This window comes from Molossus molossus, unplaced genomic scaffold (assembly GCF_014108415.1).
Source record: "Molossus molossus isolate mMolMol1 unplaced genomic scaffold, mMolMol1.p scaffold_m16_p_17, whole genome shotgun sequence".
NCBI classification, from domain to species: Eukaryota; Metazoa; Chordata; class Mammalia; order Chiroptera; family Molossidae; genus Molossus; species Molossus molossus.
In genome coordinates this window covers 28,817,258-28,844,223 of record NW_023425352.1, presented here as the reverse complement: position 1 = coordinate 28,844,223, position 26,966 = coordinate 28,817,258, and the positions used below count along the sequence as shown (strand labels likewise).

At 40.5% G+C, this 26,966-nt stretch overlaps 1 protein-coding gene across 2 annotated transcripts in view; it reads right to left on the bottom strand.

Moving 5' to 3' along the window:
* NOC3L (NOC3 like DNA replication regulator) overlaps positions 1 to 14,864 on the bottom strand; it is a 28,936-nt gene extending 14,072 nt beyond the window's left edge. The window contains exons 1-8 of one of the 2 annotated variants that reach the window (XM_036265835.1): positions 14,756 to 14,858; positions 10,075 to 10,282; positions 7,700 to 7,832; positions 6,779 to 6,936; positions 5,876 to 5,929; positions 4,027 to 4,157; positions 2,024 to 2,185; positions 1,745 to 1,838 (exon numbers count right to left, since the gene is read on the bottom strand). In XM_036265835.1, the coding sequence (XP_036121728.1) occupies positions 1,745 to 1,838; positions 2,024 to 2,185; positions 4,027 to 4,157; positions 5,876 to 5,929; positions 6,779 to 6,936; positions 7,700 to 7,832; positions 10,075 to 10,282; positions 14,756 to 14,764 (949 nt within the window). In that variant the 5' untranslated portion in view covers positions 14,765 to 14,858. Of the gene's footprint in view, positions 1 to 1,744; positions 1,839 to 2,023; positions 2,186 to 4,026; positions 4,158 to 5,875; positions 5,930 to 6,778; positions 6,937 to 7,699; positions 7,833 to 10,074; positions 10,283 to 14,755 lie in introns of both variants that reach the window. The other variant, XM_036265836.1, reaches the window with a different exon arrangement.
* Between the last annotated feature and the right edge of the window lie 12,102 nt (positions 14,865 to 26,966).

Here is a 26,966-nt window from a genome sequence, read left to right as displayed (position 1 = left end):
CGGGACTCTCCGGACCGCAGGCCGACGCTCTAACCGCTGAGCCAAACCGGCCAGGGCAATACACTAGTCTATCTACAGCAGGTTCAACATCTCCCCTTGTATCAGGGGTGGGGAACCTTTTTTCTGCTAAGGGCCATTTGGATATTTATAACATCATTCGAGGGCCACACAAATTATCAACTTAAAACTTAGCCTGCTAGCCCTGGCCAGTTTGGCTCAGCGGTTGGAATGTCGGCCTGCGGACCAGAGAGTTCGAGGCTCGGTTCCTGCTAAGGGCACATACCTCGGTTGCAGTTTGTCCCTGGCCCTGGTTGGGGCTGTGTGAGTGGCAACCTGTCAATGCATCTCTCTCACATCGATGTTTCTCCCTCTCTCTTCCTCCCTCTCTCCCTCCCTCTCTATCTGAAGATAAATGCAAAAATGTCCTCGGGTGAGGATTAAAAAAAACAACTTAGCCTACTATTTTGGTCAGGCTAATTTAGTGAGGTGTGTGATATTAGCAGGTATTGATTTCGAGGGCCTTATAGAGCCCTCAGGCCAGATGTTCCTCACCCCTGCTCTATATCCTACACAGCCAGAGATGAGAAAGATAATATAAATGACAGTAACTTCATTTTAAACTTGCTTCTCATGTATACAACTTTTCCCTAAACAGACTATGTTCACCATAAGGAAGAACCATATTGTCTATTTACTTAAACCTGATAAGACTTAATAAGGGAGAAATCAATGGATAAACAAAATGTGACTTAAGTGGATAAGTAAAATGTGATTACATACAATGGAATATTATTCGACCTTAAGAAAAAAGAAAATTCTGACACATGCTACAACAAGAATGAATCTTGAAAACCTCATGTAGCCCTGGTCATGTGGCTCAGTTGGTTGGCGGGTCCTCCTGTACACCAGAAAGTTTCAGGTTCGATTCCCACTCAGAGCACATACCTGGGTTGCAGGCTCGATCCCCAGTAGGGGGCATACAGGAGGCAGCCAATCAATGTTTCTATCTCTCTCAAAAAGAAAAGAAAATCAATAAAAATGTATTTAAAAATAAAATTAAAATTTCAAAATTTAATTAAAAAAAAATAAAAACAGGCCTGGCCGGTGTGGTTCAGTGGTTTAGCATCGACCCATGCACCAAGAGGTCGCAGATTCGATTCCCGGTCAGGACACATGCCCAGATTGTGGGCCAAATTCCCAGTGGAGGGGCATGCAGGAGGAGGCCAATCGATGTTCTCTCTCATCAATGCTTCTGTCTCCCTCTCGCTCTCCCTTCCTTTCTCTCTAAAATCAATAAAGGGGAAAAAAAGGAATTTCCTTAAATAAAAAAAAAACAGTAGAATAAATTCCAACCATTCATGAATTTAAGACACATACAACTATTTACTATGTAAAGGACTGCAGCAACAATACCAATAACTGATCAAATATTGTCCTTAATACAGGCTAGGCATAGTTCTAAGCACTTTATATCTAAAAATTCATTTACTTTTATACAATCCTATCAGGTAAAAGCTATTATTCCGACTTTACAGCTAGAAAAACTGAAGCACAGAAAGATTAAATGATTTGCCCATATCATAGGTGTTAAATGATGAGCCAAGATTTGAACCCAGAAAGTCTGACTCTAGACTCTACTCCTGACCACACATGATAATGACAGTCAACACACAGCACAGAATATAGAAATCACCTTCCTGACCAAAGCTAAATATGTTACATGCTTTTAAGATGTTTAATATACCTTTAACCATTTGCTCCAGATTTTCCAAATAAAATTTATATTGGCTAACAAGACCTTCTTCAAATTCTCTTAACTTTTGGGTTTCTTTACGGATCTGAAAAGACCAAAAGATCAATCACTTTTTAACATCAAAATATTGAAATCTGACAATTAGCACAAAATGTTGATGCCTATTATATACCCAGTCATGTAAAAACAATCAAACATACACACACACAAAAACCCTGTTTCTCCCACCTCTAGCTCCCCAAAATGTCCAGCTAATTCTGCATGGTATACCTTGGTGGATTTTTCTGCTTCTGTTAGGGGCCGGATTTTATATGAAGGAGTAATGTCTTTAAATAACTCCATCAAAGAAATGATCACCAGCTTTCGAACAGTAACAGCCACATCAGGATCCTGTTCCATCAGCATGGAACGTAATTCTTTCAGTTTTTTAACCTGTTAAAGAAATAACTTATCAGGCTAGAGAGATGACGGCACAACATTCATGAGCAAAAGCAATGTCCCACATCTGGCCCAGTAAGAATTCACACAATGACTCAGTCTAGTCAAGCCATACACAACTCCAGACACTGCTCCTGTTACCTACAGGTAAGTCACTGAAGTCATAAATTAATCATGTTTTTGTTAAATACTTAGAGAAAAGACTTAAATAATTTAAATTTGTTAATTTATCTAATTTTAGAAAATATTTTTGATTGGCTTTTCTTTTTCTTTTTTTATCCTCACTAGAGGACTTTTTTCCATTCTTTATTCAGACAGAACGGGAGGAAGAGAGAGGGGGAGAGAGAGAGAGAGAGAGAAACATCAACGTGAGAGGGACACATCGAGTGGCTGCCACCCGCACGACCAACCAGGGCCGGGGAAAAACTGCAACTGAGGTACATGCCCTTAACGGGAACCGAACGCGGGCCTCTCTGGACCGCAGGTCGGCACTCTAACCGCTGAGCCAAACCAGCCAGGGCTGATTGGCTTTTCTTAATGCGTGTGTCCTATGTCCCTAAAATATTGTTATACATAAACCAATCATATTAATCACATCTCTACAAGTTAATCAGGAATTAATATAATGTATCCACATTAACTTAAGCTTCAAATCACTCATATAACGAGTGTTTGTATGATGTAACGCAGAAATGAAAAACTGGTTCCAACTAATGTGCTTGCTTTCATGAGCTACTATTGCCTGCTGGAGTGGTATCTTGAGAAGCAACCGTCTGGCTGATTAGCAATGTTCACCACAGCAGGGAGTAGGACAACTACGTCCCCTCCTATTTGCACTCTCTAACTTTTATGGAATGAGCACGAGGCTCCAGGGTTAGAAGATCTGGGTTCCAATCCAGTGGCTGTTAAAATCTGGAACAAATCACTTGAGTTTTTAAAGGCTCTATTTCTCAGCTGTAAAATGAGATTAATAGCTTTTGTCTCTATGGTTTCACAATGACTAAATGAGATAAAACAGATAAGAAATATTCCAAATTTCCCTCCCTGATTCTGCTCCCTTCACTTTGTTAGAAAAGGACAAGCACTGCTCCAAAGCACACCCACAGGAAATTTTTTCTTTAAATGTAAATAATCTATTTTATTGTTCAGTAAACAAATATTTGTCATACTAGGATACCAATATAACAAAAATAATAGTATCACTTTGTATAACTTCACATATATCATTTAATCCTCACAACAAAGTTTTAATATAGGTCCCATCCTCCTTTTAGAAATAAAGAAAGTAAGTCTTGGATAAAAAACTTACCCCAAGTCTAACAGATAGTACTCAGCAGAGCTGAGACTAAACCTTGGGTTTCTTGAGTTGACATGTTATAACTATCATCACCTTCACTACTGTACCCATGGCCCAGTGATAATATCACTTTCTATTTCACTGAAATATTTTACATTTACAAGTATTCCTCAACTACTCTGTCTTTTGCGTGCATGTTCCTTACTAAAAACCCTACAGTCAGTCAAGCAAATTCGCAAGTAGGTTCCTCACCCCTAGCTTAATTTTTATAGACGTACCACTATGAGTAACGTTAGTCCAGTGTCTTCATTTAGAGACTCAGAGCATTTAAGAGACTTTTCTAAAATTACAGAAGATATTAAGTTCAGACGTAGAATTAGGCCAAAATTCTGTCTACTCTCTTATTCTAACTCAGTTACTATGTTTTGCTAATGCTTTTCCTTTTTGTGTGTACTTATAGATAACAAGAGAATCTTAAAACATTAGATGTTTAGACCATATCTAATATGAAGAACCTAAAGAAATTAATACTGCTTACATTACTTTCTGGATCTGATAATATGGCAGATGCCAAGGCTGCAATATGCAATTTCTTCTCCTGTAGTTTCTTCTTTCTCTCAATTAAATGTTCTTCTATGGTCAGCTCTCGAATAGGATCTTCAATGATCTCTGAAACAGATTAGGTTTTCCCTCTTAAATATTCCTTTATTTACAAGTGTCCAAGACACTTATTTCATATCATCCTCTCAATAATCATGACACAGGTACTATCAACACCCCCATTTTATAGATCAGGAAACTGAGGCAAAGGAAAAATAACTTGCTTATCCCCATAAACCTGGCAGAAATGAATTCAAATCCACACAGTATGACTCTAGAACTCATATTCTTAACTATGCTAATAAACCTATAAGAATTAATATTAATTAAGGGGAAGGACAATCTGATTCAGTGGTTTTAAAAAGCACAGAATAGCCCAGCCTGTGCGGCTCAGTGGACTGAGAGTCATCCCATGGACTGAGAAGTCCTGGTTTGATTCCCGGTCAGGGCACACGCCTATATTGTGGGCTCCATCCCCAGTATGGGGCATGTAGGAGGCAGCTGATGGATGTTTATATCTCTCCCTTCCTCTCTCTCTAATAAATCAATTAAAAATAAAATAAAATAAAAAGTACAAAACATTCTGTTTTCAACTCTATATAGTCCTTTGAACTGTACAAAATGTTCATAATAAGAAATTCAGCCCTGGCCAGTTTGGCTCAGCGGTTAGAGAGTCAGCCCGCGGACCAGAGAGGCCCGGGTTTGGTTCCCACTAAGGGCAAGTACCTCGGTTGCAGTTTGTCCCTGGCCCTGGTTAGGGTCGTGGGGGTGGCGACCAATCGATGTGTATCTCTCACATTGATGTTTCTCTCTCTCTCTTCCTCCCTCCCTTCCTTCCACTCTATCTGAAGATAAATGCAAAAATGTCCTCAGGTGAAGATTAAAAAAAAACACAAGAAATTCATAGGGAACTACACCGGCCATTATGGCTCAGTGGTTGAGCATTGACCCATGGACCAAGAGGTCACTGGTTCAATTCCTGGTCAGGGCACATGCCCAGGTTGTGGGCCAAATCCCCAGTGGGAGGCATGCAGGAGACGGCCAATTGATGTCCTCTCTCATCGATGCTTCTGTCTCTCTCTCCTTCTCCCTTCCTCTCTCTATACAATCAATAAAGAAAAAAAAATTAAAAAAAAAAAAAAGAAATTCATAGGGAACTAGATTTAATAAACACTCAAGCATAACTGCAACAAGCCTATGAAGGATGACTGAAAACAGTAAAATAGTTGACCTGTAATCTCATTTACACTATTAATGAGGTTTGTTAAGCAGAAGTAAAATTTAACCAGCTTGTTCTATCATGAATTCCAAACCAATATAGTTGCAAACAATAAAATATGTTCTTTCAATTCAACTTTGGTTAGAACTCTGCTATTAGAAACTCCTATTTAATGATCTAAAATAGATATACACAAAATATAATTGCTCTAAAGAACCAAAATGATTCCTACCACAGAATCACTTTTGTAATTTAAAGCTAAGCAATTAATAGTTAGTTGTAAGCAGGTCCTTCACTTACAATTTAAAAGAATTTAAAACAGTTCAATAATAAGATTCTTCATGCGTGCCTACACATTATAAATATTAATTGCATAAATTTTTCCATTCTAAAAAGCAACAATCAAACTCCACATGATGAAGCTTCAAAATGTGGGGAAATGTTCAAAACGACCTTGAAATGACCAGGTGCACATTTCAGATTTTATCTAAAACACACTCATTCATATTATGCAAAAAATGTAATTCTCCATTAATTATTTAGTAACTATGAAGATGTAGCCCATTACCTTCCTCAAGTTCCATCTCTTCTTGATCCTCTTCATCTTGGTTAGTGTCAGCAACTAGGGAAATAGGTATATAAAATGTGATAATATACTTAGGTGGTAAAACCACACCAAAAAAAGCACAGAAGTGACTAACATAAAACTCAGGAAACTAGTTACTTTTGCGAGGAGGGAGCAATTAGTGATTGAGAGGAAGGGAAGTTTCTGGGTGTTGGCAGACATTTGTTTCTTGCCCAGATGGTAGCTTTATGGGTGTGTTTTTTTGTGATAAACCACGTAACTTCACATCTTTGATTTCTGGACTTTTCTGTGTGTTTTATCTCACAATTAAAAATATACATATAAGGAAAAAGACTAGTAAAGGATGACTAATATGCTCTAATTTTAGAGACAACAGAATTTGGTGAAACACTCTAAAAAGAAAATCACCTTAACCTGTAGCTTCAGTTGTACTCACAGTACAACAGAGACCTAAGATAATCAACTCTATTTCTGGCCAAAATCATCAAGCTTGCTATATGGCTAACTGTAGCTACCTCTATCTTATAAATATGGGTAAAAGTCAAAATAAAATTAAATTTTTACTGAAATATGTGATATTATTATTATTATTATTTTTTTACCCTCACTTGAGGACATTTTTCCATTTTTTGTTCAGATAGAGTGGGAGGGAGAGAGAGGAAGAGAGAGAGAGAAACATCGACGTGAAAGGGACACATCAAGTGGCTGCCACCCGCACAACCCAACCAGGGCCGGGGACAAACTGCCCCTAGCGGTAACCGAGCCAAGGTCTCTCTGGACCGCAGGCCAACGCTCTAACCGCTGAGCCAAACTGGCCAGGGCTGAAATATGTGATATCATTAAAGAGCTAAAACAGTAACTAATGCACAGACTGATCAGATTCACCTGGCTTCTCCCTGGTCTGTGGGATTATACCACTTTTATCTTTGATAGGAAGCAAGTGAATCAATTCCTTCTCTGGTGCAGTTTGTAGAGATCTTGGTATTTTTTCATATTTATCTATAACGTGCTCATGCTTTCGTTTCTTGTTGTGAACAGGCTCACTGTAGAAAAAGATTTTAATTTTCAGTTTTAATATTTTAAAAAGGAACCCAGAGACCTACCATTTTTAGAGCCCAGAAAAATAAATTACTAGCCAAACCTTCAACGGGTATATAGATATTAGCACCTAAACCAGGCACACAGCAAGCACTCAAATAGTAAATGAATAAATTAATTTTGTAGTCTACCACAAAGACTCAGACTATGGCTGTATCTAGTATTCCCTTTAGATGCAAAATAAAGGTGAAAGTTAGAGCAGATTCTTTTGAAAAATATGCTACAGAGAGAAGGAAGACATCATGCTATTTTGCGTTTCCAAAAACCTTCAGAGCATAGCATGGACTTGGGAGTTAAAAAGATCTAAGTTTAAATTTTAGATTTGCTACTTGTGATTGTGGGGAAGCATCAGCATCCTCTCTGTAAATGAGAATAATACCTACCTAATAGAGTAACAAGGACTGAGATCATGGCCACAAAGAACTCAGGACTGTTCTGCCAATTCCTCAAACAAAGAACGGCTTTCTTCCCCATTCACACTACTTCACTATTCAAACTCAAAATGAAATAAGGATGTACACTAAATAAAATCAGCTTGTTTTATTCATAAACTTCTTTTATTTAGGAAATAAACTAAATAATAGAGTTTACTCTTTGTAAACACTGTGTTCAGAGCTGAAGTTTTGCACAAACCACCTAAGTAAAATTCAGTACCAAGTTTTTAACACTGAAAGGATGTGAATGATTACAATCTAAATGAAGTATTACCTAGAAGAAAGATCTCTCGTTAGAAAAGACGCTCTTTGTCCTAAATCTTTCATTAACTGTAAGTCATCTTCATCCATCATATCTAAAGGAAGGGCTTCCTCTTCTTCCTCCTCTTCCCTCTCAATCCTTTTACCTGTTACACACATACACACACAAAATCAGAAATATGTATTAGAGATTTAGAACTCTGCATTTTTGTGTCTACAACAGGAAAAGTGTATGCTCTTCTAACACCTCAGCCTGGAGTTTCTACATGGGAGCACTACTCACATGTTGGGCCAGACAATTCTTGTTGTACTGAGGTGTTCTGAGCTAGGCAAAATGCTAGCATCTCTGACTCCTGAAACCTAAATGCCAGGATCATTCCCAGGTCACTCTAACTATCAAAAAATACATGTCTGCACACTTTCTACGTCTTTCAGCACATCTGAGAACCAATGACTCTGCCCCCTAGTTCTGTCTGATCGCCAATGACTTTCACTTCCATTCCATTTCAGCTGCCCCCTCCAAAGGCCACATCCCAAACCTAAGTGCTCACCCCATATTCTCTGACCACAACCCTTTGTCCTTCCTGCTACTTCTACTGCACTTCTTTGAACAAATATATAGACCTTCAATCCTTTGACCAGTCTCCTTTTTTTCTATCTACCAATGTGTTCTTATCTCCACATGAGACATGTAGTGACAGCCTATAATTTCAAGTGGGTAAAAGCTTCAATACACACTACTCTTCCCCTTGTTTTTTACAATTAATTTATTTTGTAGATTCATGTTAGAACATAACGTTTCCTTCTTTCTTGAAACACTTTTATTTGATTTCTAAGACACTGTACAATTCTGGTGTTCTCCCTAAGTCTCTGGCTCCTCCTCAAAACCCATTATAGGTTTTTCTTCCCCCTTTCGTTTCTAAAGTGCTAAGATTCCTTAAAATTCTGTTCTAGGTTCTCTTATTCTCATACTATACAGGCTTCATGGTGATTTTACCCAAGTCTGAGGCTTCAATTATCATCTATATGCTGATAATTCCCCTAAACTATTCTCTCTAACCCAGGTCTTTCCACTGAACCCTATTCTCTTTTTTTTTCTAAATTTTATTGGGGTGACATTGATTAACAAAACCTACAGGTTTCAAGTGTACAGCTCAACAAAACATCATCTGCACACTGTCATGCACCTGTCACCCCAAGCAAAGTCTCTTTCAGCTTCCATTTATCTCCCATCCACTTTTGTCCTTCACCTCCTCCCTACTCCCCTTTCCTTTTGGCTATCACCATAGTGTTATCTAGATCTATGCGTTTTTTTGTTTTTTGCTTAATAACTTTACCATTTTTCACCCAGCCCCCCAACTCCTCCCCTAACAGTTATTAGTCTGTTCTACATATCAATGCTTCTGTTTCTATGTTGTTTATTAAATTATTTTTAAATCTTATATTTCTATCCAACTGCCTGATAGACTTCAACATGTAAGAATGAAGAAATATTTTGCTTATTTTTAATACAGAATTATTTTAACACATCATGGTTTTTCAATTCTACTGAAATTTAGATGGAAGAGATCTTTAAAAGTATCTAACTCAACAATCACATATTCTTACAGATTAAATACCTAGAGATTTAAGTGACTAAGGCCACATTGCTATTAAGTAACAAAATCAAGAAAAAAGCTCAAGTTTCCTGACTTCCAGGCCCATAGTCTTTTACATATCATAATAATATGTTGTCAAGAGATCAAACTAAAATAGGTCAGGATTAAGAAAATGAGATGCACATGGGAAGACTGAATATTCAGATACAGTCAAATATAACTACCCTGCAAGTATCAGTAACACTGTAGAAGAACTGGTCTAACTCAAAATGGTGACTCATATTTCCTACCTGTTTTGAGTATTTGGAGTTCTTGGATAGTTTTACAAAATAACCCTGACAGTCACAGCTCAATTTTACTCCAAGTTTCCAAGTGAAAAGAAAGCCAGACGTTGAGAATACTAAATGGATTCTGGCAACACTGTGAAGAATGCACGGAAGAAAAGCACTGTTCTCCCCTTAGCCAGCGGCCAGTGAATGGGAAAGTGGCATGGCATGATGTCCGGCATTTATTTACAGGGTGATTCTGAATCTGTTATCTCAAATTTTTGTATCTTCAGATCTGTTTCCTAGACATACTAAAAGCAGAGGCTAGCTCTTCCTCACAATGAATATGGTATTAAAATGTTTTTTTATACTGACTATGGTAAAGCATATAGGACTACTATGCTTACTTACTCTTAGGAAGATGTGTGACTAAGACTAGTGAGTAGTAGAAAGCAGTTATTTCATGAAAAACACTTGAGAACAAATCAATGGAAATTAGAACACATGAACACTTTCACAATTACCTGGTCGTTTTTTCTTTGGCTCCTCCAGTGTAATGGGTTTCTTAGACACAGCATCTTTTACAGCTTGCCTTAGTTTCCTCTGTTCTTTTCGGTACTTCTTAAGATTGCTTTGTTGTTTAAATTGCTTGTTTTTCAGCTTGTTCTCAAGTTTGACTTTACTAGTTTTTAGCAACTTCCTAAAGCTCGGGACCTGTTTTTTATTTCTTCTCTGGAAAACGACAACAGGAGGAATGCTGCATACTCAGAAATGTATATTATTTTCAAAATCAGATTAAAGAGAATTTATTATAAATTCTCTTAAACCAATTCTGCAATTCTAATGTCTCACAGCCAGGGATCTTGCATAGAAGACCTACAACCAAACTATGGCATTAATCCTACAGAATGGCACTAGAGCCATCAGTTATTTAACCACCGTCTTACTGTGACCAAAATCCACAGCGGCTCAAAAGGGTCTAAGACCCCACAAAAGGTTAAGAACCACTGATCTAGTGGTAAATGGTTATTCAAGGCTACCTTAACTAGTTTAGCATACTCAAAGCAAAATGCTGGCTGTCTTTAATAATAACTGACATTTATATATTATTATACTGTTTATAAAGTTCAACATATTATCTCCAACAGCCTAGTTAAGAAATGATTGCCGTTATTCCATTATCCTCACATTACTGAGGAAGCAAGGTTTAAAGATTATGTGACTTAATTAAAACAACTATGAGGTATCACCACCAACAAATCATCAAACAAGTGTTGGCAAGGGTGTGGAGAAAAGGAGACTCTAGTACCCTGCTGGTGGGAATGCAGACTGGTGCAGCCACTGTGGAAAACACTATGGTGTTACCTTAAAAAGTAAAAAACTGAACTGCCATTTGACCCAGTGATCCCACTTCTAGGAATATACCCCAAGCCTGAAACACCAATCAGAAAGAATATATGGGACTTCCGGTCAAGATGGCGGTTTAGGTAAACACCAGATCGCGTCCTCTCACAACCACATCAAAGTTACAACTAAACTACAGAACAACCATCATCCAAAACTGCCTGAAGTCAAGCTGAATGGAAGTCCTACAACTACAGAATTAAAGAAGCAGCCACATCGAGACTGGTAGGAGGGGCAGAGGCAGACGGGCTGGTCCCACACCCACGTGTGGCGGATAAAAATCAGGAGGACACCTCGGCTGGGAAGGTCCTCCCTGAGGACTGAGGGGTCCCCGTCCCACACCAGGTGCCCCGTTCAGGGTTCCAGTGCCAGGAAGAGAAGTCCCCATGACTTCTGGCTGGAAAAACTAGCGGGAACTGAGGCTCAGGGAGGCTGAGGCAGCTGGAGCCCCAGGCAGCTCCTCTTAAAGGGCCCGCGCACGGGAACTCACTCCCTCTAAGCTTGTAGGGGAAGCAGCTTGAGGGGCACCAGAGACATAAAGGGAAGAACTGGGCTGTTTGGCATTGAAGCAAGGGCTGCAGAGGGGGCTTTCTACGAGACGGACGTGCTGTCAGAGGCCTTTGTTCCTTTGGTGAGCCTTTCCCTGGGGTGGCAGAGAGCCGCCATATCTGGGACTCCAACAACCTGGCTCACACTGGTGGTCCCACCATGGTGATTCCCTGAGGCCCCGCCCCACCCAACTTTCAGGCCCACCCAAGCTGTTGCCAGTTGCTTTACCATAGGATTAGTATCTGTCTTGAATCCTGCTTCAGTTTTTCCTAAATTCTTTCAAACAAGGAGCATCTGGTCTCAGCTAGCCATATACCTCTCGTTAGTTAAGTAATACATAGAAACAAACACAGGGAGGCAGCCAAAATGAAGAGACAAAGAAACAGGATCCAAATAAAAGAACAGAACAAAACTCCAGGAAAAGAACTAAGCGAAATGGAGATAAACAACCTAACAGATGCTGAGTTCAAAATACTGCTTATAAGGATGCTCAATGAACTTAGTGAGACCCTCAGCAAACTTAGCGAGGGCCTCAAGAGCATAAAAAAGAACCAGCCCTGGCCAATTTGGCTCAGCGGTTAGAGCGTCAGCCTGCGGTCCAGAGAGACCCAGGTTCGGTTCCCGCTAAGGGCGTGTACCTCGGTTGCAGTTTGTCCCCGGTCCTGGTTGGGTCGTGCGGGTGGCAACCACTAGATGTGTCCCTTTCATGTCGATGTTCTTCTCTCTCTCGTTCTCTCTCTCTTCCTCTCTCTCCCTCCCACTCTATCTGAACAAAAAACAAAAAAATGTCCTCGAGTGAGGATAAAAAAAAGGAGTAGTCAGAAATGAAGGAGGCACTAACTGAAATAAAGAATAATTTACAAAGATTCAATAGTAGAGTATGTAAAGCCAAGAAGCAAACCATCGATTTGGAATATAAGGAAGCAAAAAGCACCTAATCAGAAGAGCAAAAAGAAAAAAGAATCCAAAAAATGGGGATAGTGTAAGGAGCCTCTGGGACAACTTCAAGCATGCCAACGTTTGCATCTTGGGGATGCCAGAAGGAGAAGAGAGAGAACAAGAAATCGAAAACCTGTTTGAAACAATAATGGCAAAAAACTTTCCTAACTTGGTGAAGGAAACAGACATACAAACCCAGTAAGCACAGAGACTCCCAAACAAGATGAACCCCAAGAGGCCCACACCAAAGACACATCATCATCAAGATGCAAAAGGTTCAAGACAAAGAGAGAATCTTAAAAGCAGCAAGAGAAAAGCAGTTACCTACAAGGGAGTCCCCATAAGACTGTCAGCTGATTTCTCAAAAGAAACTTGGAAGGCCAGAAGGGAGTGGCAAGAAATACTCAGAGTGATAAAAAGCAAGAACTACAACCAAGATTACTCTATCCTGCAGAGCTGTTATTTAGAATCAGTGGACATATAAAGAGTTTCCCAGCCCTGGCCGGTTTGGCTCAGCGGTTAGAGCGTCGGCCTGCGGTCTGGAGAGACCCGGGTTCGGTTCCCGCTAAGGGCACGTACTTCGGTTGCAGTTTGTCCCCGGCCCTGGTTGGTCGTGCGGGTGGCAGCCACTCGATGTGTCCCTTCACGTCGATGTTTCTCTCTCTCTCTCCCTCCCACTCTATCTGTACAAAAAATGGAAAAATATCCTCGGGTGAGGATTAAAAAAAAAAAAAAAAAAAAGAGTTTCCCAGACAAGGGAAAGCTAAAGGAGTTCAGCACCACCAAACCATTATTATATGAAATGTTGAAGGGTGTTCTTGAAGAAAAAGATAAAAAATATAAACAAACAAAATGGCAATGAATACATATCTATCAACAACTGAATCTACAAACAAAATGAACAAGCGGAACAGAAACATTCTCATAGATACAGAGAACATTTTGTTGGTTGCCAGATGGGAGGGGGGTCGTGGGAATGGGTGAAAGAGGTGAAGGGATTAAGAAGTACAAATTGGTAGCTAGACTGAGAAACCTCAAAGGGAAGGAGGTTTGGGGGGGGGGGTGGGAAGAAATAAACCAAAAAACTTTTATGCATATATGCATAACCAATGGACACAGACAACAGTGTCAGGAAAGGCAGGAGGGGGGTGGGAGAGAGGAGGAGGGCGTCAATGGGGGGAAAATGAGGAACATCTGTAATACATTCAACAATAAAGATAAGTTTAAAACAGAAAAAAAAGAATATATGTACCTCTATGTTAATAGCAGCACTATTTACAATAGTTAAGATCTGGAAACAACCCAAGTGTCCATCCAGTAGATGAGTGCATTAAAAAGCTGTGGTACATGTACACAATGGAATACTATGCAGCTGTAAGAAAGAAAGATCTCTTATCCTTTGAGATGGCATGGAAGGACCTGGAGAGTATTATGCTAAATGAAATAATCCAAGCAGAGAAAGACAAATATCACATGATCTCACTTATTTGTGGAATATAATGAACTAAACAAACTGCTGAACAAAATTAACCCAGAGACATAGAGGTGGGGTACAGGCTGACAAGCCTCAGAGGAGGGGAGGTTTGTGGGGGAAGAGATAAACCACAGAACTTACATGCATGTGTGCATGACCAATGAACATAGACAGCAAAGCTGGGGATGGGGAGAGGGGAAGAGGGTGTCAATGGGGGAAAAATGAGAAACATTTGTAACAAAAACAAATTAATAAATTAAAAATTTTTTAAAAAGATTATGTGACTTGTCAAGGACCCTGAAACTAAGGAAGGCAACACTGAATTCGGGTCTTTGGATTCCAACTCTCTTGCTGGTGACCCCTTATTCAGAATACAAATCCTAGGGCTAGCTCTAATTTTCTGCGAGAACCAGAGCAAATAACTTGCTTTCCTGTCTTCTTACCCCTTTGGAGAGCAAGACGGGGGTAGGGCTCATTTCGAATCCCATAACTCACACTATAAATTCACTGAGAACAGGGCCCTGCTTTTCATTCGTTAAAATAAGGGGTACGAAAGATAGTCTTAAAGAACTCTTCAATGTCTGACGCCCTAGGGATGCAAGACTTGGTGTTCGTCTCAACGTGGCCCCTGAAGACGATCGCGAGCACAATGGGCAATGAAGGAAGAGGCAGGTGTAATGGGCAGAATGTGGACAGCACCTAGAACCAAGAGGGGGCCCCTAATCTAGGCCACCGCCCCCTAAACAAGGATTAAAAAAACACCAGAAAGCTACACTGGGCAGCGACTCTCAGCAAAAGGGGACCTAAACCGCGGGGACCGGGCTTCTGAAGACCCTTACCGCCTTCATCCTTAAATCTGAAGGAAGTTCCGGCAAGAAGAATTCACCAGGGGTAGGGATAATCCAGAAATCCCGATGGGCAGACACATGTGCCCCACATGCGCCACTGCAAAACGGAAACAGACGCTAGCACCTCCTCTTTCTCCGCCGCCGGAAATGGAGGCGGGACTTCCTCTGGCTGGTTCGGGAGCGCTCCCTCTTGTGGTGACGGGGGCCGGCGTCGCCTCGGCGCGCGCATGCGCTCTCACTGAGCCCAGAACACCGTGGGCCAAAGGCCAGCGGTGGTTTTTTTATCGGGTCCCTGAATCTGACTCTTTCCGGATTCCCTTGAAATTTTGGGAAATCGGGCTCCTCCTCGGGCTCCACTACGAAAGGACTCGGTTTTTTTCATTCGTCTTACTGCATTTTGTGCCTCTTCTCACGTAGGTATCTCATCGTTCTGTTATAGATACTGATTTTTGTGGCCTGTTTCCTCCCGTTAAGTCTTGAGGGTCGAGTAAAGCGTATTCCTTTTGCGTGATGCCCGCCCTTTCCTGACCCTCGCCCGGCTCTCTGGGCCTGTTTGTGAATGCCGGATTTCCCAGGGCCTCCCGGCGCTCGCAAGTGTGTGATTCTTTGATTTTTTTCATTGATTTTGAACACTTTTGCCTTAATAACCGTTGCCTGATTGTTATATCGGTGAGATTCGTCTGCGTTTCAATAGTTTGTAACTACATTATCTTTGTCTGAATTGTACTGACTGTGTAGTAATTTCGCCAAAATTTTAACAGGTAAATTTCTGCAAGAATAAGAACATGTTTTTCAAAATGATCTGACTCTAAAAGACTTTTTTTTCCACTAATAAATTTAAGAATTCCACTTAAGTTTTTTGTTTGTTTGTTTGTTTGTTTGTTTTAAGCCTATGATTCGTGAGCGCATTACTGACACTGAGTATGGCCTGGCAGTCCTGAGCCAAATGGGAAAAGTCAGCGGAGGCTCAAAAGATTCTGAGCTTCCTGTGGGTGTTGGTCTTAAAGAGACCAACAAGAAACCTCCCAATTTCTGGATCCCACTTCTACAATCAAGAATCCCATTCTTTCTGGAATTCTTTCCATCCCTTGCAACTTCCCTAATTTCCCTGTTGCTCTCTCTCCTAACGCACACACTTGCAGAAACAGCAGAGCCAGTCCCACCGGAGTATTACTTCATCAAGCAAATTTAAAACGTTTGCCTGTGGTCTTCCCAAGTGTCTGAGTTCATTCCCAAACAACTTAATCAGTGATTACTCCCATCCTTTTTCAGCCTTCCCTCCAGTCTCCAACGGTGAGGCACTGGCATTTCAGTTCAAAACCAGCTTCCAGCTTCATCAGACTCCTTTATCACGAATTATCCCTTCTTTCTTGTGTTCTTTCCCTCCCCAGTGGATCCTTCCCCTTGGCCTGTAAACATAGTCAAACCTCTTCCATCCTTAAATTATTTTTCTAATGACCCTATCTCCTTTTAATTGTTTCATTTTCTTCCTCCCCTACTTGTCCTTACTTCCAAAAAAAAAAAAATTGTATTCTCCTGGTGTCTCCCCTTCCTCTTTTCTATTATCACAGTCCAAGCCTGTCCTCGTTTTGGGGGAAATTAAGTCATACTCTTGGCCCATTTTAAGTTTATATAATCAACTAAAATCTTTGGATCGTTTTAAAGCAATTGTTGCCAAGCTAAATCTCTCCCATCTTGAATTTGAGCAATCTATTATTTAAACAAAAATTTTAAAATGGAAGTTTACTAACTTAATCTTACTGGCTTTTCAGCTTTGTGTCATTTCCTATTCACTCAATCCACTGCTAAGCTAATTTTGGGCTATACATCCTCTCAGATTCTCCAGAGCTCTCCTTGACACTTGGGCTGATGGATCACTGGGCTACCCTGAAATAGTTTCACAAGGATTGTACCCAGAGATTCCTAAGAGCCCTTTTCTTTTGAGAGGTCTGTTAACCTATCTGGCTTTGCTGATAACATCCCACTGAAACTGCTGTCATTGAGAGCAGTTCTTCACCAAGAGGTTCTTCATCAAGACCTTTAGGTTGTGATTTTTTTTCTTTTCCAAGTGTGCACTGAATTCATTTCTTTATTTTATTTTTTCAGATAAAGCGAGAGGGAGAAAGAGAGAGAGAGAGTAATATCGATGTGAGAGAGACACATCAAGTGGTTGCCACCCCCACAACCCCACCGGGGCCGGGGACAAACTGCAAGTGAGGTACGTGCCCTTAGCGGGAACCGAGTCTCTCTAGTCCGCAGGCCAGCACTCCAACTGCTGAGACAAACTGGCCAGGGCTCTTTTTCTTATTTTTTTAAAACACGTTTTTATTGATTTTTTAGGGAGAGAAGGAGAGAAATGATGTGATAGAGAGAAACATCGATTGACTGCCTCCTGCACGCCTGCAGCCCGGACATGTGCCCTGACAGGGAATGAAACCAGGACCTCTCAGTCTATGGGACCACGCTCAATCCACTGAGCCACTCCAGCTGGGCCTATTTTTTTCTTTTTTAATCTCACTAGAGCTCTCCTCTCCATTTCTCCTTTCTCACATTAGAATTTTGACTCCTTTGGCTCCCCTATCAGTCTCTTCCCCAGGTTCTCCTACCTTTATTCCTTCTTCCTCTGGCCTCTTCAATGTTTATTGACTCTCAGGGTTCTACTCTTGACCCACTTTGCTACTTTTCTTGTTCTACTTGCTCTTCCAGCGTGATCTCATCCATCTACCTATTGCAGAGATTGTCAAACGTTTTGTGCAGTTCGTATCTCTCCCCCAAGCTTCAGTCTTCGAGGTTCAGTCTTGTAGCCACCTGCCTCCTAGATATCTCCACAAGGTAACCACAGAACTTCAATTTATCATGTTTAAAACCAAACTCCAAACTATTTTTTTTCACTTGTGCCTCTTCCAACATTCCCTATTTCATTCATTTACCCACCACTAAAATCCCAATATTCCAGAGATCTTTGGAAATGAGCCAGGGATTTCTTGGCCACTCACATTTTACAATTCTTTCATTTTCTATAAACAAACTGGTTTGAAACTGTCTCTAAGTGGACATGGTACAATACGGCTGTGAATTTTCCAACCCCACAAGATAATTTATATAAGTTATAACAAAGGACCTTGAAGAAACTGAAAGTGCATAATAGGCTTGAAGTAGATGCTTTATATTTCCTGATGAAAAATTACTAAATGGTGCCAGACTATAAATGTAAATTGCCAAAATCACAATGTTAAGAATTTGAAAATATATATGTCATGGTCTTCACCTTTGACATTGTTAAAATATAATTAAGAAAAATCTGCAGTTGAGAAAGATAATTATGCATGACCAAATAGAGATTAATAAAAGATATTGCACCTGGCTGGTGTAGCTCAGTGGTAGAGTGTCAACCCATGCACGGAGAGATCACCAGTTTGATTCCTAGTCAGGCAGGGCACACGCCCAGGTTGCAGGCTCGATCCCTGGCCCTGGTCAGGGCTTATGTGGGAGGCAGCCAATCAATGTGTCTCGAATCTGTGTGTTTCTATCTGTCTCCCTTTCCTTCCACTCTCTCTAAAAATATCTTTGGGTAAGGATTAGCAACAACAACAAAAAGATAAAGTGGGAGCCAGGAGGAGGGTGCCAATAGGGGAAAAAAGAGGAAATCTATAATACAACAATAAAGATAAAATAGCATAAAAAAAAAAAAGATAAAAGGTGTTTTGGAGGAAATGACAGCAATGTATGCTTAGATACACTCCTGTAGAAAGGATCAAGTTCAAATAGGTGGGATAATCTTTTCTAAGCAAAGTCACACAGATAGTGAAAATAATTTCCATCAGGGAATTAGATTAAAATAGCTAGTAACAATAATTATAACTAATGATAAATTGTTAAATTAAAATTAATTGTTATAAAAAAACAACAGCCCTAGCCGGTTTGGCTTAGCACTTAGAGCATCAGCCCATAGACCAAAAGGTCTCGGGTTCGATTCTGGTCAAGGGCACGTACCTGCGTTGCAGGTTTGATCCCTGGCCCTGGTAGGGGTCATGCAGGAGGCAGCCAATGGATGTGTCTCTCTCACATCAATGTTTCTCTCTCTCTCTCCCCCTTCGTCCCTCCCTCCCTCCCTTCCACTCTCTCTAAAAATCAATGGAAAAATATCCTCAAGTGAAGATTAACCAAAAAAAATTAAATATGGCAGATGTTATTGGTGTCCCATCGACATCCTGTAGGAACTTTCCATTCCATACATGCCCAAAAAAGTCCTCTGTGAGAGCTTGCACCTTTCAACTTGAGGACTTTTTCTCGTTTTCTTGACCCCTGCAGGGCAGGCCAGAGTGCCAAGAAATTTTCCCCTTCAACCAATGACAAATGTAGGTAGAAGGATAAATATACCAATTATGGTAGACTGAAAAATGCCCTCCAAAGGAGTCAGATCCTAATCCCTGAAGCCTGTGAATATTACCAAAGGTGTAACTAAGGATCTTGAGATGGGGAATTATCCTGGGGCAATGTGACCACAGAAGCAGGGATTGTCATGATTGAGTCAGAAATCAAAAAATGCCAGTAACTTGCTCTGGCTGGTTTGGCTCAGCAGTTGGAATGGCCCCAGGAACCAAAGAGTCGCAGGTTCTATTCTGGTCAAGGGCACATACTTCTCTTGCGGTTCAGCCCCTGGCCTTGGTCAGGGTTGTGCAGGAGGCAACGAGTCTATGTGTCTTTCTCACATCGTTGTTTCTTTCTTTCTCTCTCTCTCTCTCCCCTTCCCCCCCTTCCCGACCACTCTATCTGAAGATAAATAATAAAAAATATCATTGAGTGAGGATTAAAAAAAAAAAAGGCCCAGTTGGTGTGGCTTACTGATTGAGCATCGACCCACACACCAAGAGGTCACTGATTCAATTTCTGGTCTGGGGACATGCCCAGGTTGTGGGTCCAATCGCCAGTGGGGGACATGCAGGAGGCAACCAGTTGATTTCTCTCTCATTGATGTTTCTATCTCTCCCTCTCCCTTCCTCTCTCTCTAAAATCAATAAAGAAAACATTAAAAAAAAAGAAATGCCAATAACCATCAGAAGGGGGGAAGAGCAGGGGACATATTCTCCTGGAGAGGCCCTGCTGACAGTGTGATTCCAGTGATAATGACTTTGGATTTCTGGCCTCTAGATCTGTTGTTTTCAGTTGCAGCAGTCATAGAAAACTAATACATCAATAGTTATACTAATAAATATACCAATGTCCTCACTCCTCAGAGGGAAGATAACACTGAATACATTCTTTTTTATTTTTTAGGGAGAAAGAAACATCAGTCCTTGGGAGAACACTCAATCCACTGAGCCACACTGTCTGGGCTCTGAATACATTCTACGTTGTCTCCTGGAGGTTCACAGAAGGACTTAGCCCTCCTGCGGAGGTAGGTTAACCTACTCAGCAGTGTGCTCACTGTTGTCCTCTTCCCAGTCTCACCTCGCCAGCCTGCTGACAGGTTCCTAGACTCTTCTTCAAAATAAACCACTTGTACTTAGATCCTTGTGTATTTGTTTCTGGGGCTGCCATAACAATGTACCACAAATTGCATGACTTACAACAATAGAATTTTATTCTCTTACAGTTCTGGAGGTTAGAAATAAAGGTGTTGGCAACATTGATTTTTTAAAATTTTTTTCTTTATTTGAGAGAGAGAGAGAAACATCGATGAGACAGAACATTGATTGGCTGCCTCCTGCATGACCCCTACTGGGGATTTGGTCCACAACCTGGGCATGTGCCTTGACTAGGAATCAAACCAGTGGCCTCTTGGTACATGGGTCAGCGCTCAACCACTGAGCCACACCAGCTGAGCAACATTGATTCTTTTTTAGAAAATCTGTTCCCAATCTCCTAGCTTCTGGTGACAGCTGGCAGTTGTTGGCATTCTTTAGTTGGTAGGTATATCACTTCAGTCTCTGCTTCCATCTTTATATATATAGCATTCTCTCTATGTCTCTGTGTCTTTACATGGACATCTTCCCCTCATGTAAAGACAGTAGTTATTTCAGATTAAGTGTCCATTCTAATGACCTCATCTCAACTTGATTACTTTAGCAAACACCCTATATCTAAATAAGGTTATATTGTGTCCTGACCAGTGTGGCTCAGTTGGTTGGAATGTCACAGGTTCTATTCCTGGTCAGGGCATTATACCTAGTTTGTGGGTTTGAAAACCAGTCAGGGCATGTGCGAGGGGCAAGCGATCCATGTATCTCTCTTATGTCGATGTCTGTCTGTCTCTCTCTCCTCCGCTCCCTTCTTCCCTCTATAAAATCAACTAAAACAAATGAATAAATAAATAAGGTCACATTCTTCGGTATTAAGGGTTAGGATTTGTTGTTGTTAATCTTCATCCAAGGATATTTTAACATTGAGTTTTAGAGAGAGTGAAAGGGTGGGTGGGAGAGGGAGAGGGAGAGAGTGAGAAGCATCAATGTTAGAGACACATCTATCAGTTGCCTCCTACATGCACCCCGGGGATTGAACCTGCAACCCAGGTATGTGCCCTTGACTGGGAATCCACCATGTGACCCTTTGGGGTGAGGGCCAACGCTCTAACCACTGACTCACACCAGCCAGGACTGAGAGTTTTAACATTTTTTGAGGGGGTACACAATTCAACCCATAACACTTTGACTCAGAGTCAGATAGTCAGATTCAGGGGCACCCAATGTAAGTCAGTTATCACTTATTAAACACATTTTACAGTTCTCTAAATTATTTTACTTTATCCAATAATCTTATGAGGTAAATATTAGCTGCATTATAAAGTTCATGAACCTGAGGATTAGCTATTATAAGTTAGCAAAGTCTCTATGTTTACACCAGGCAGAAAATGTAATAAGCTGTCAGTCCCAACAGTGGGAGGAGTGTTTTTTCAGCAAAAAGGATCAACTGCCTTAAGTTCTTTTCCTAATCTGCAATATTATAGATTGGAAAAAAATTAAAGAGGGGTTTTTCTAGGGTTGTAATGTATGTTCTTTTCTAGTTAAAGAGTTTTTGTTCATAAATTAAACTTCAAAGACATGACACTTCCTCTTTCTTTACTTGCTTTGGCTGTTCAGAGCCATTCTTTATTCATTGCTTTCCAAATTTTCTAGGGAAGGGGAAGTAGATTCCATGCACAGTAGAGTACAGTTTCTGACAGCCTCCTGGCAGCAGTAGTCCCTCACTCTCCTCTCTGTACCAGACTCTGCTAGGAGCTCTCTGAAAGAACGCTCTGTGAAACAAAGACACATTGTCTCCAGGCCTCTGTTCTAAAGCTGCCGGAAGTATAGCTGAACAGGGAAGAGACTGTAGAATGAAACTAATGTCTAAAGTGTGGTGTGTGTTGTTCTCACACCTCCGCAGTGCTGCCCTGCTTATTCTAATGTTCTCTACTCCACCATCACCCAAGTTCCAGTCTTTCCTCTGGTTATAGGTTTGAAAATCCTTCTGCTCATGGGCTTATCCACATGTACTCCCAAGACATTCTTAGGTGCCATTTGTGCTTCTGACCACTTTCCTTCGTTTTTCAAGCTGACTCTGCTGGTTATAATAGAATTCCACTTGGATGAATAAATAGATATACAAGTGAAATAAGTAGATTATCTATGAATAGATCAATGAGAGGTCTGTATGATCCAAAATGTCTCCTCCTACATCTGTTACACCAGAAAGAAGATAATGATTTTCCCATGAGGAATATCTTTTGGGGGCCCACTAGGAGCAAAAGGACTTCTTAATATTCTATTTAGGACTTTTATTTTTTTATTTTATTTTATTTTATTTTTTTATCCTCACCCGAGGACATTCTTCAATAGTTTGTTCAGATAGAGTGGGAGGGAGAGAGAGAGAAAGAGAAACATCGACGTGAAAGGGTTACATCAAGTGGTTGCCACCCACATGACCCAACCAGGGCTGGGGACAAACTGCAACTGAGGTACGCTTCCTTAGCGGGAACCCAACCTGGGTCTCTCTGGACCGCAGGTCGATGCTCCAACCGCTGAGCCAAACCAGCCAGGACTGCTTTTAAACATAATATCATGATAGTTTCAGTGGGCATATGAATGATCTACTGCTTCACAAATTACCTTAAAATGTAGCAACTTAAAACCATAATAAACACTTATTAATTCACATAGTTACTGTGGGTCTTGAATTTAGAAGTGGCTTAGCAGGATGGTTCTGATTCTGAGAGTTACATTCTAGATGTTGGACAAGGCTGTGGTCATCTGAAGCTTTTCCTGAGACCCAAGGATTCTAACATGGCTCACTCATGTGGCTCTTGGTCAGAGGCCTCATTTCCTTACTGGCTGTGAGCAGGAAACATCAGTTTCTCACTATGTGAACCTCTCTGTAGGGCTGCTTGGGTGTCTTCATGACAGAGCAACTGGCTTTTCCCAGAGTAACTTATCCAAGGAATCAAGGGGAAGACTAATGCTTTTTATGATCTATTCTTGCAAGTCATCACTTCCGCTATTCAGTTTATTAGAAATGAGTTATTAGTTCAAACCACACTCAGTGATAGGGGTATTGCAGTTTACTTTTTGCAGAGAAGAGTATCAAAGAATTTGTGGGCATATTTAAAAACCATCAATGATGGGGCAGCCTGCTTGGGTCCCCTTCCTACTGTTAGGAATCTGTCTTTCAAATAAACTTTCCTTTTGCTCATAAATAAATAAATAAATACATACATACATACATACAAACCATCAGTGTTGGGTTCAATGAACATCTGAAAAAAATTTTTGATTTTTAGAAAGAGAGGAAAGGAGCCCAGCCAGTGTGGCTCGGTGGTTGAGCATCGACCCAAGCACCAAGAGGTCGTCAGATTGATTCCCAGTCAGGACACATACCCAGGTTGTAGGCTGGATCCCCAGTGAGGGGCATGCAGGAGACATCCACTTGATGTTCTCTCTCATCGATGTTTTCATTTCTCTCTTCCTCTCCCTTCCTCTCTCTCTAAAATCAATAAAGAAACAAAAAACATTAAAAAGAAAGAAAGAGAGGAAAGGAGAAAGAGAGAGAGAGAAACACTAATTTGCTGTTCCACTTATTTATGCATTCCTTTCTTGTTTCTTATATGTGCCCTGACTGGAGATCAAACCTTTGGCCTTGGCATATTGGGACGACGCTCTAACTGAGTTACCCACTAAGCCAGGGAGTTAGTGTGTGTGTGTGATTAGATCTTCTAGCAGATAGAACAGCATGTACAAAGCCCTGTGACCGAAGGATCAGAGTTTGCTGCCCGCTCAATTTCTCTCTTTTCTGACCTCCCCCTCCTTCCTTCCATCCCTCCTCCCTTCATCTTTGAATGTAGAGAGGTAACACCTTCCTCAGTTCTTGACATGTTATCATCATTCATTTATGCAAAGACTGTCTGTTGCATTTATTTATTTATCTGTATATTCAGTTTTATCCCCTTTCAGTAATTCTTTTCTCCTCTCGTCCTTAGGCAAACGTTTTAATGCATTTAATATAAATTTTTAAAATTTATTTCTGTTTTTGTGAAAATATATATTTATGGTTTTTGCATATGTGCTTTTTTTAAATCCTCACCCAAGGATATGTTTTTATTGATTTTAAAGAAAAAGAAAAGGAGAGAGAGGAACACTGATGTGAAAGAGAACCATCAATTGGTTGCCTCCCATATGTGCCCTGACTGAGGATCGAACCCACAACCTAGGTACATGTCCTGACCGGGAATCAAACCTGCAGCCTTTTGGTATACGGGACAACACTCCAACCAACTGAGCCACCCAGCCAGGGCTATATGTACTTTTTAACTTATGTAAATGGTATTGTATTATTATTATTTTCTTTTTTCACTTGGCACTATGTTCTTAATATCCAAGTTGCTCTGTGTATATCTGATCTGTTGTTCATAATTGTTGCATAGTTTTCTGTCATGGTTCATCTACCACTTATTATGTTTATCCAATTCTGAATTGTCTCCAATTCCCTTCCACCTCAAACTTGCCCAATTTAATGAGCATCTTTATTTATTTATTTATTTATTTATTTATTTATTATCCTCACCTGAGGACATTTTTTCCATCCTTTGTTCTGATAGAGCGGGAGGGAGAGAGAGGAAGAGAGAGAGAGAGAAACATTGATGTGAAGGGACACATCGAGTGGCTGCCACCCGCACGACCAACCAGGGCCGGGGACAGACTGCAACCGAGGTACGTGCCCTTAGCGGGAACCGAACCCGGGTCTCTCTGTATCGCAGGCCGACACTCTAACCGCTGAGCCAAACCGACCAGGGCTAATGAGCATCTTTAAAATGTCCTCTGAGGAACTGGTGAGAAAATTTCTTTGAAGAGTATAACCAGGAGTGGAATTGCTGGGTCATAGGTTATACATGCATTCAATTTGACTAAGTCATGCCAGCTGTGTCTCCAGAACAGCAGCAGTCATCAGAGGTTCTCTATTATATGGTTGTCTCATCTCCATTACTCAACAGAGCATCCTGGATTCTTCTTTTCAATTATTTTTTTCGCTTTACCCCTTTTATACTTCACAAATCCATTGTGAGCAAGCCACCAGGGTTCTATTCTTCCCCAGTAGCCTAGATCCAGATCCGGTTTACCATATCCCCTTCAGTAATTCACAGTACACAATTATATACTAAAGATACCATCTTTTTAAGGAGGTTTCTGTAATATTATCTCTTGGCCTATATTTGTACACTTTCAATTCACAAATATTTCCTAGAATAATCTAGTCACTAAGGTGGACTAGAAGCAGGTTGAACCAAAGAAATGTTTAACTTATTCTCAAAATAAAAAATATAAATGACTATGTAATATGGATGTCAGGTGGACGTGGAGTTCAGCTTCATTAACAAAGAAAAATAATTTGAAATAATTAAGAGAAGTCCTTTTACTCATACAAAATTGGGAAATCTTTTAAAAAGAAATCATCTACCTTTGGTGAGGGTTCAGGAAGATGGGCAGGTGGGAAATGCAAAATTATACAGTCTGTCTGGAGAGGATTTTAAAAATATATATCAAAGGACAAATAGCAACTTTAGAGTGGAGACACCTGACAAGCTCCCTCTTGTCTAAGTTATTAAAGTTAGTATCGTCAGGATTGGAATAAACCAACATCATGAGCTTCCTGATAGAATGCACTGAGGAGAACACTATGGCACTTTTGTGGTATTCTACCAAAAATGCAATACCTGAATTTAATTATGAGAAAACAATTAGACAACCTAAATTGAGGAACATCTTACAGAATAATTGGCCAATCTTCTTCAAAAGTGTCAAGGTCATTCAAGATCAGCTGCATAACTTACAGAGCCTACTTTATTTATTTATTTTTAATCTTTATTATTGAATGTAGAATGTATTACAGATGTTCCACATTTTTCCCCCATTGACTCCCTCCTTCCCACTCCCGCCCCCCTCCCGCCTTTTCCCACACTATTGTCTGTGTCCATTGGTTATGCATAAGTTCTTTGGTTTATTTCTTCCCACCCCCACTCCCCCAGCCCCTTTCCCTTTGAGGTTTGTCAGTCTAGCAATGAATTTGTACTTCTTAATCCCTTCACCTTTTTCATCCATTCCCCCAACCCCTCTCCCATCTGGCAACCAACAAAATTTCTCTATCTATGAGAATGTTTCTGTTCTACCTGGTCATTTTGTTTATAGATGCCATTGGTGATAGATATGTATTCATTGCCATTTTGTTTGTTCATATATTTTATCTTTTTCTTCAAAAAGACCCTTCATCATTTCATATAATAACGGTTTGGTGGTGATGAACTCCTTTAACTTTTTCTTGTCTGGGAAACTCTTTATATGGCCATCGATTCTAAATGACAGCTTTGCAGGATAGAGTAATCTTGGTTGTAGGTTCTTGCTTTTCATCACTCTGAATATTTCTTGCCACTCCCTTCTGGCCTGCAAAGTTTCTTTTGAGAAATCAGCTGACAGCCTAATGGGAACTCACTTGTCGGTAACTAGCTGCCTTTCTCTTACTGCTTTTAAGATTCTCTCTTTGTCTTGAACCTTTTGCATTTTGATGATGATGTGTCTTGGTGTGGGCCTCCTGGGGTTCATCTTGTTTGGGACTCTCTGTGCTTCCTGGACTTGTATGTCTCTTTCTTTCTCCAAGTTAGGAAAGTTTTCTGCCATTATTGTTTCAAACAGGTTTTCGATTTCTTGTTCTCTCTCTTCTCCTTCCAGCACCCCCAAGA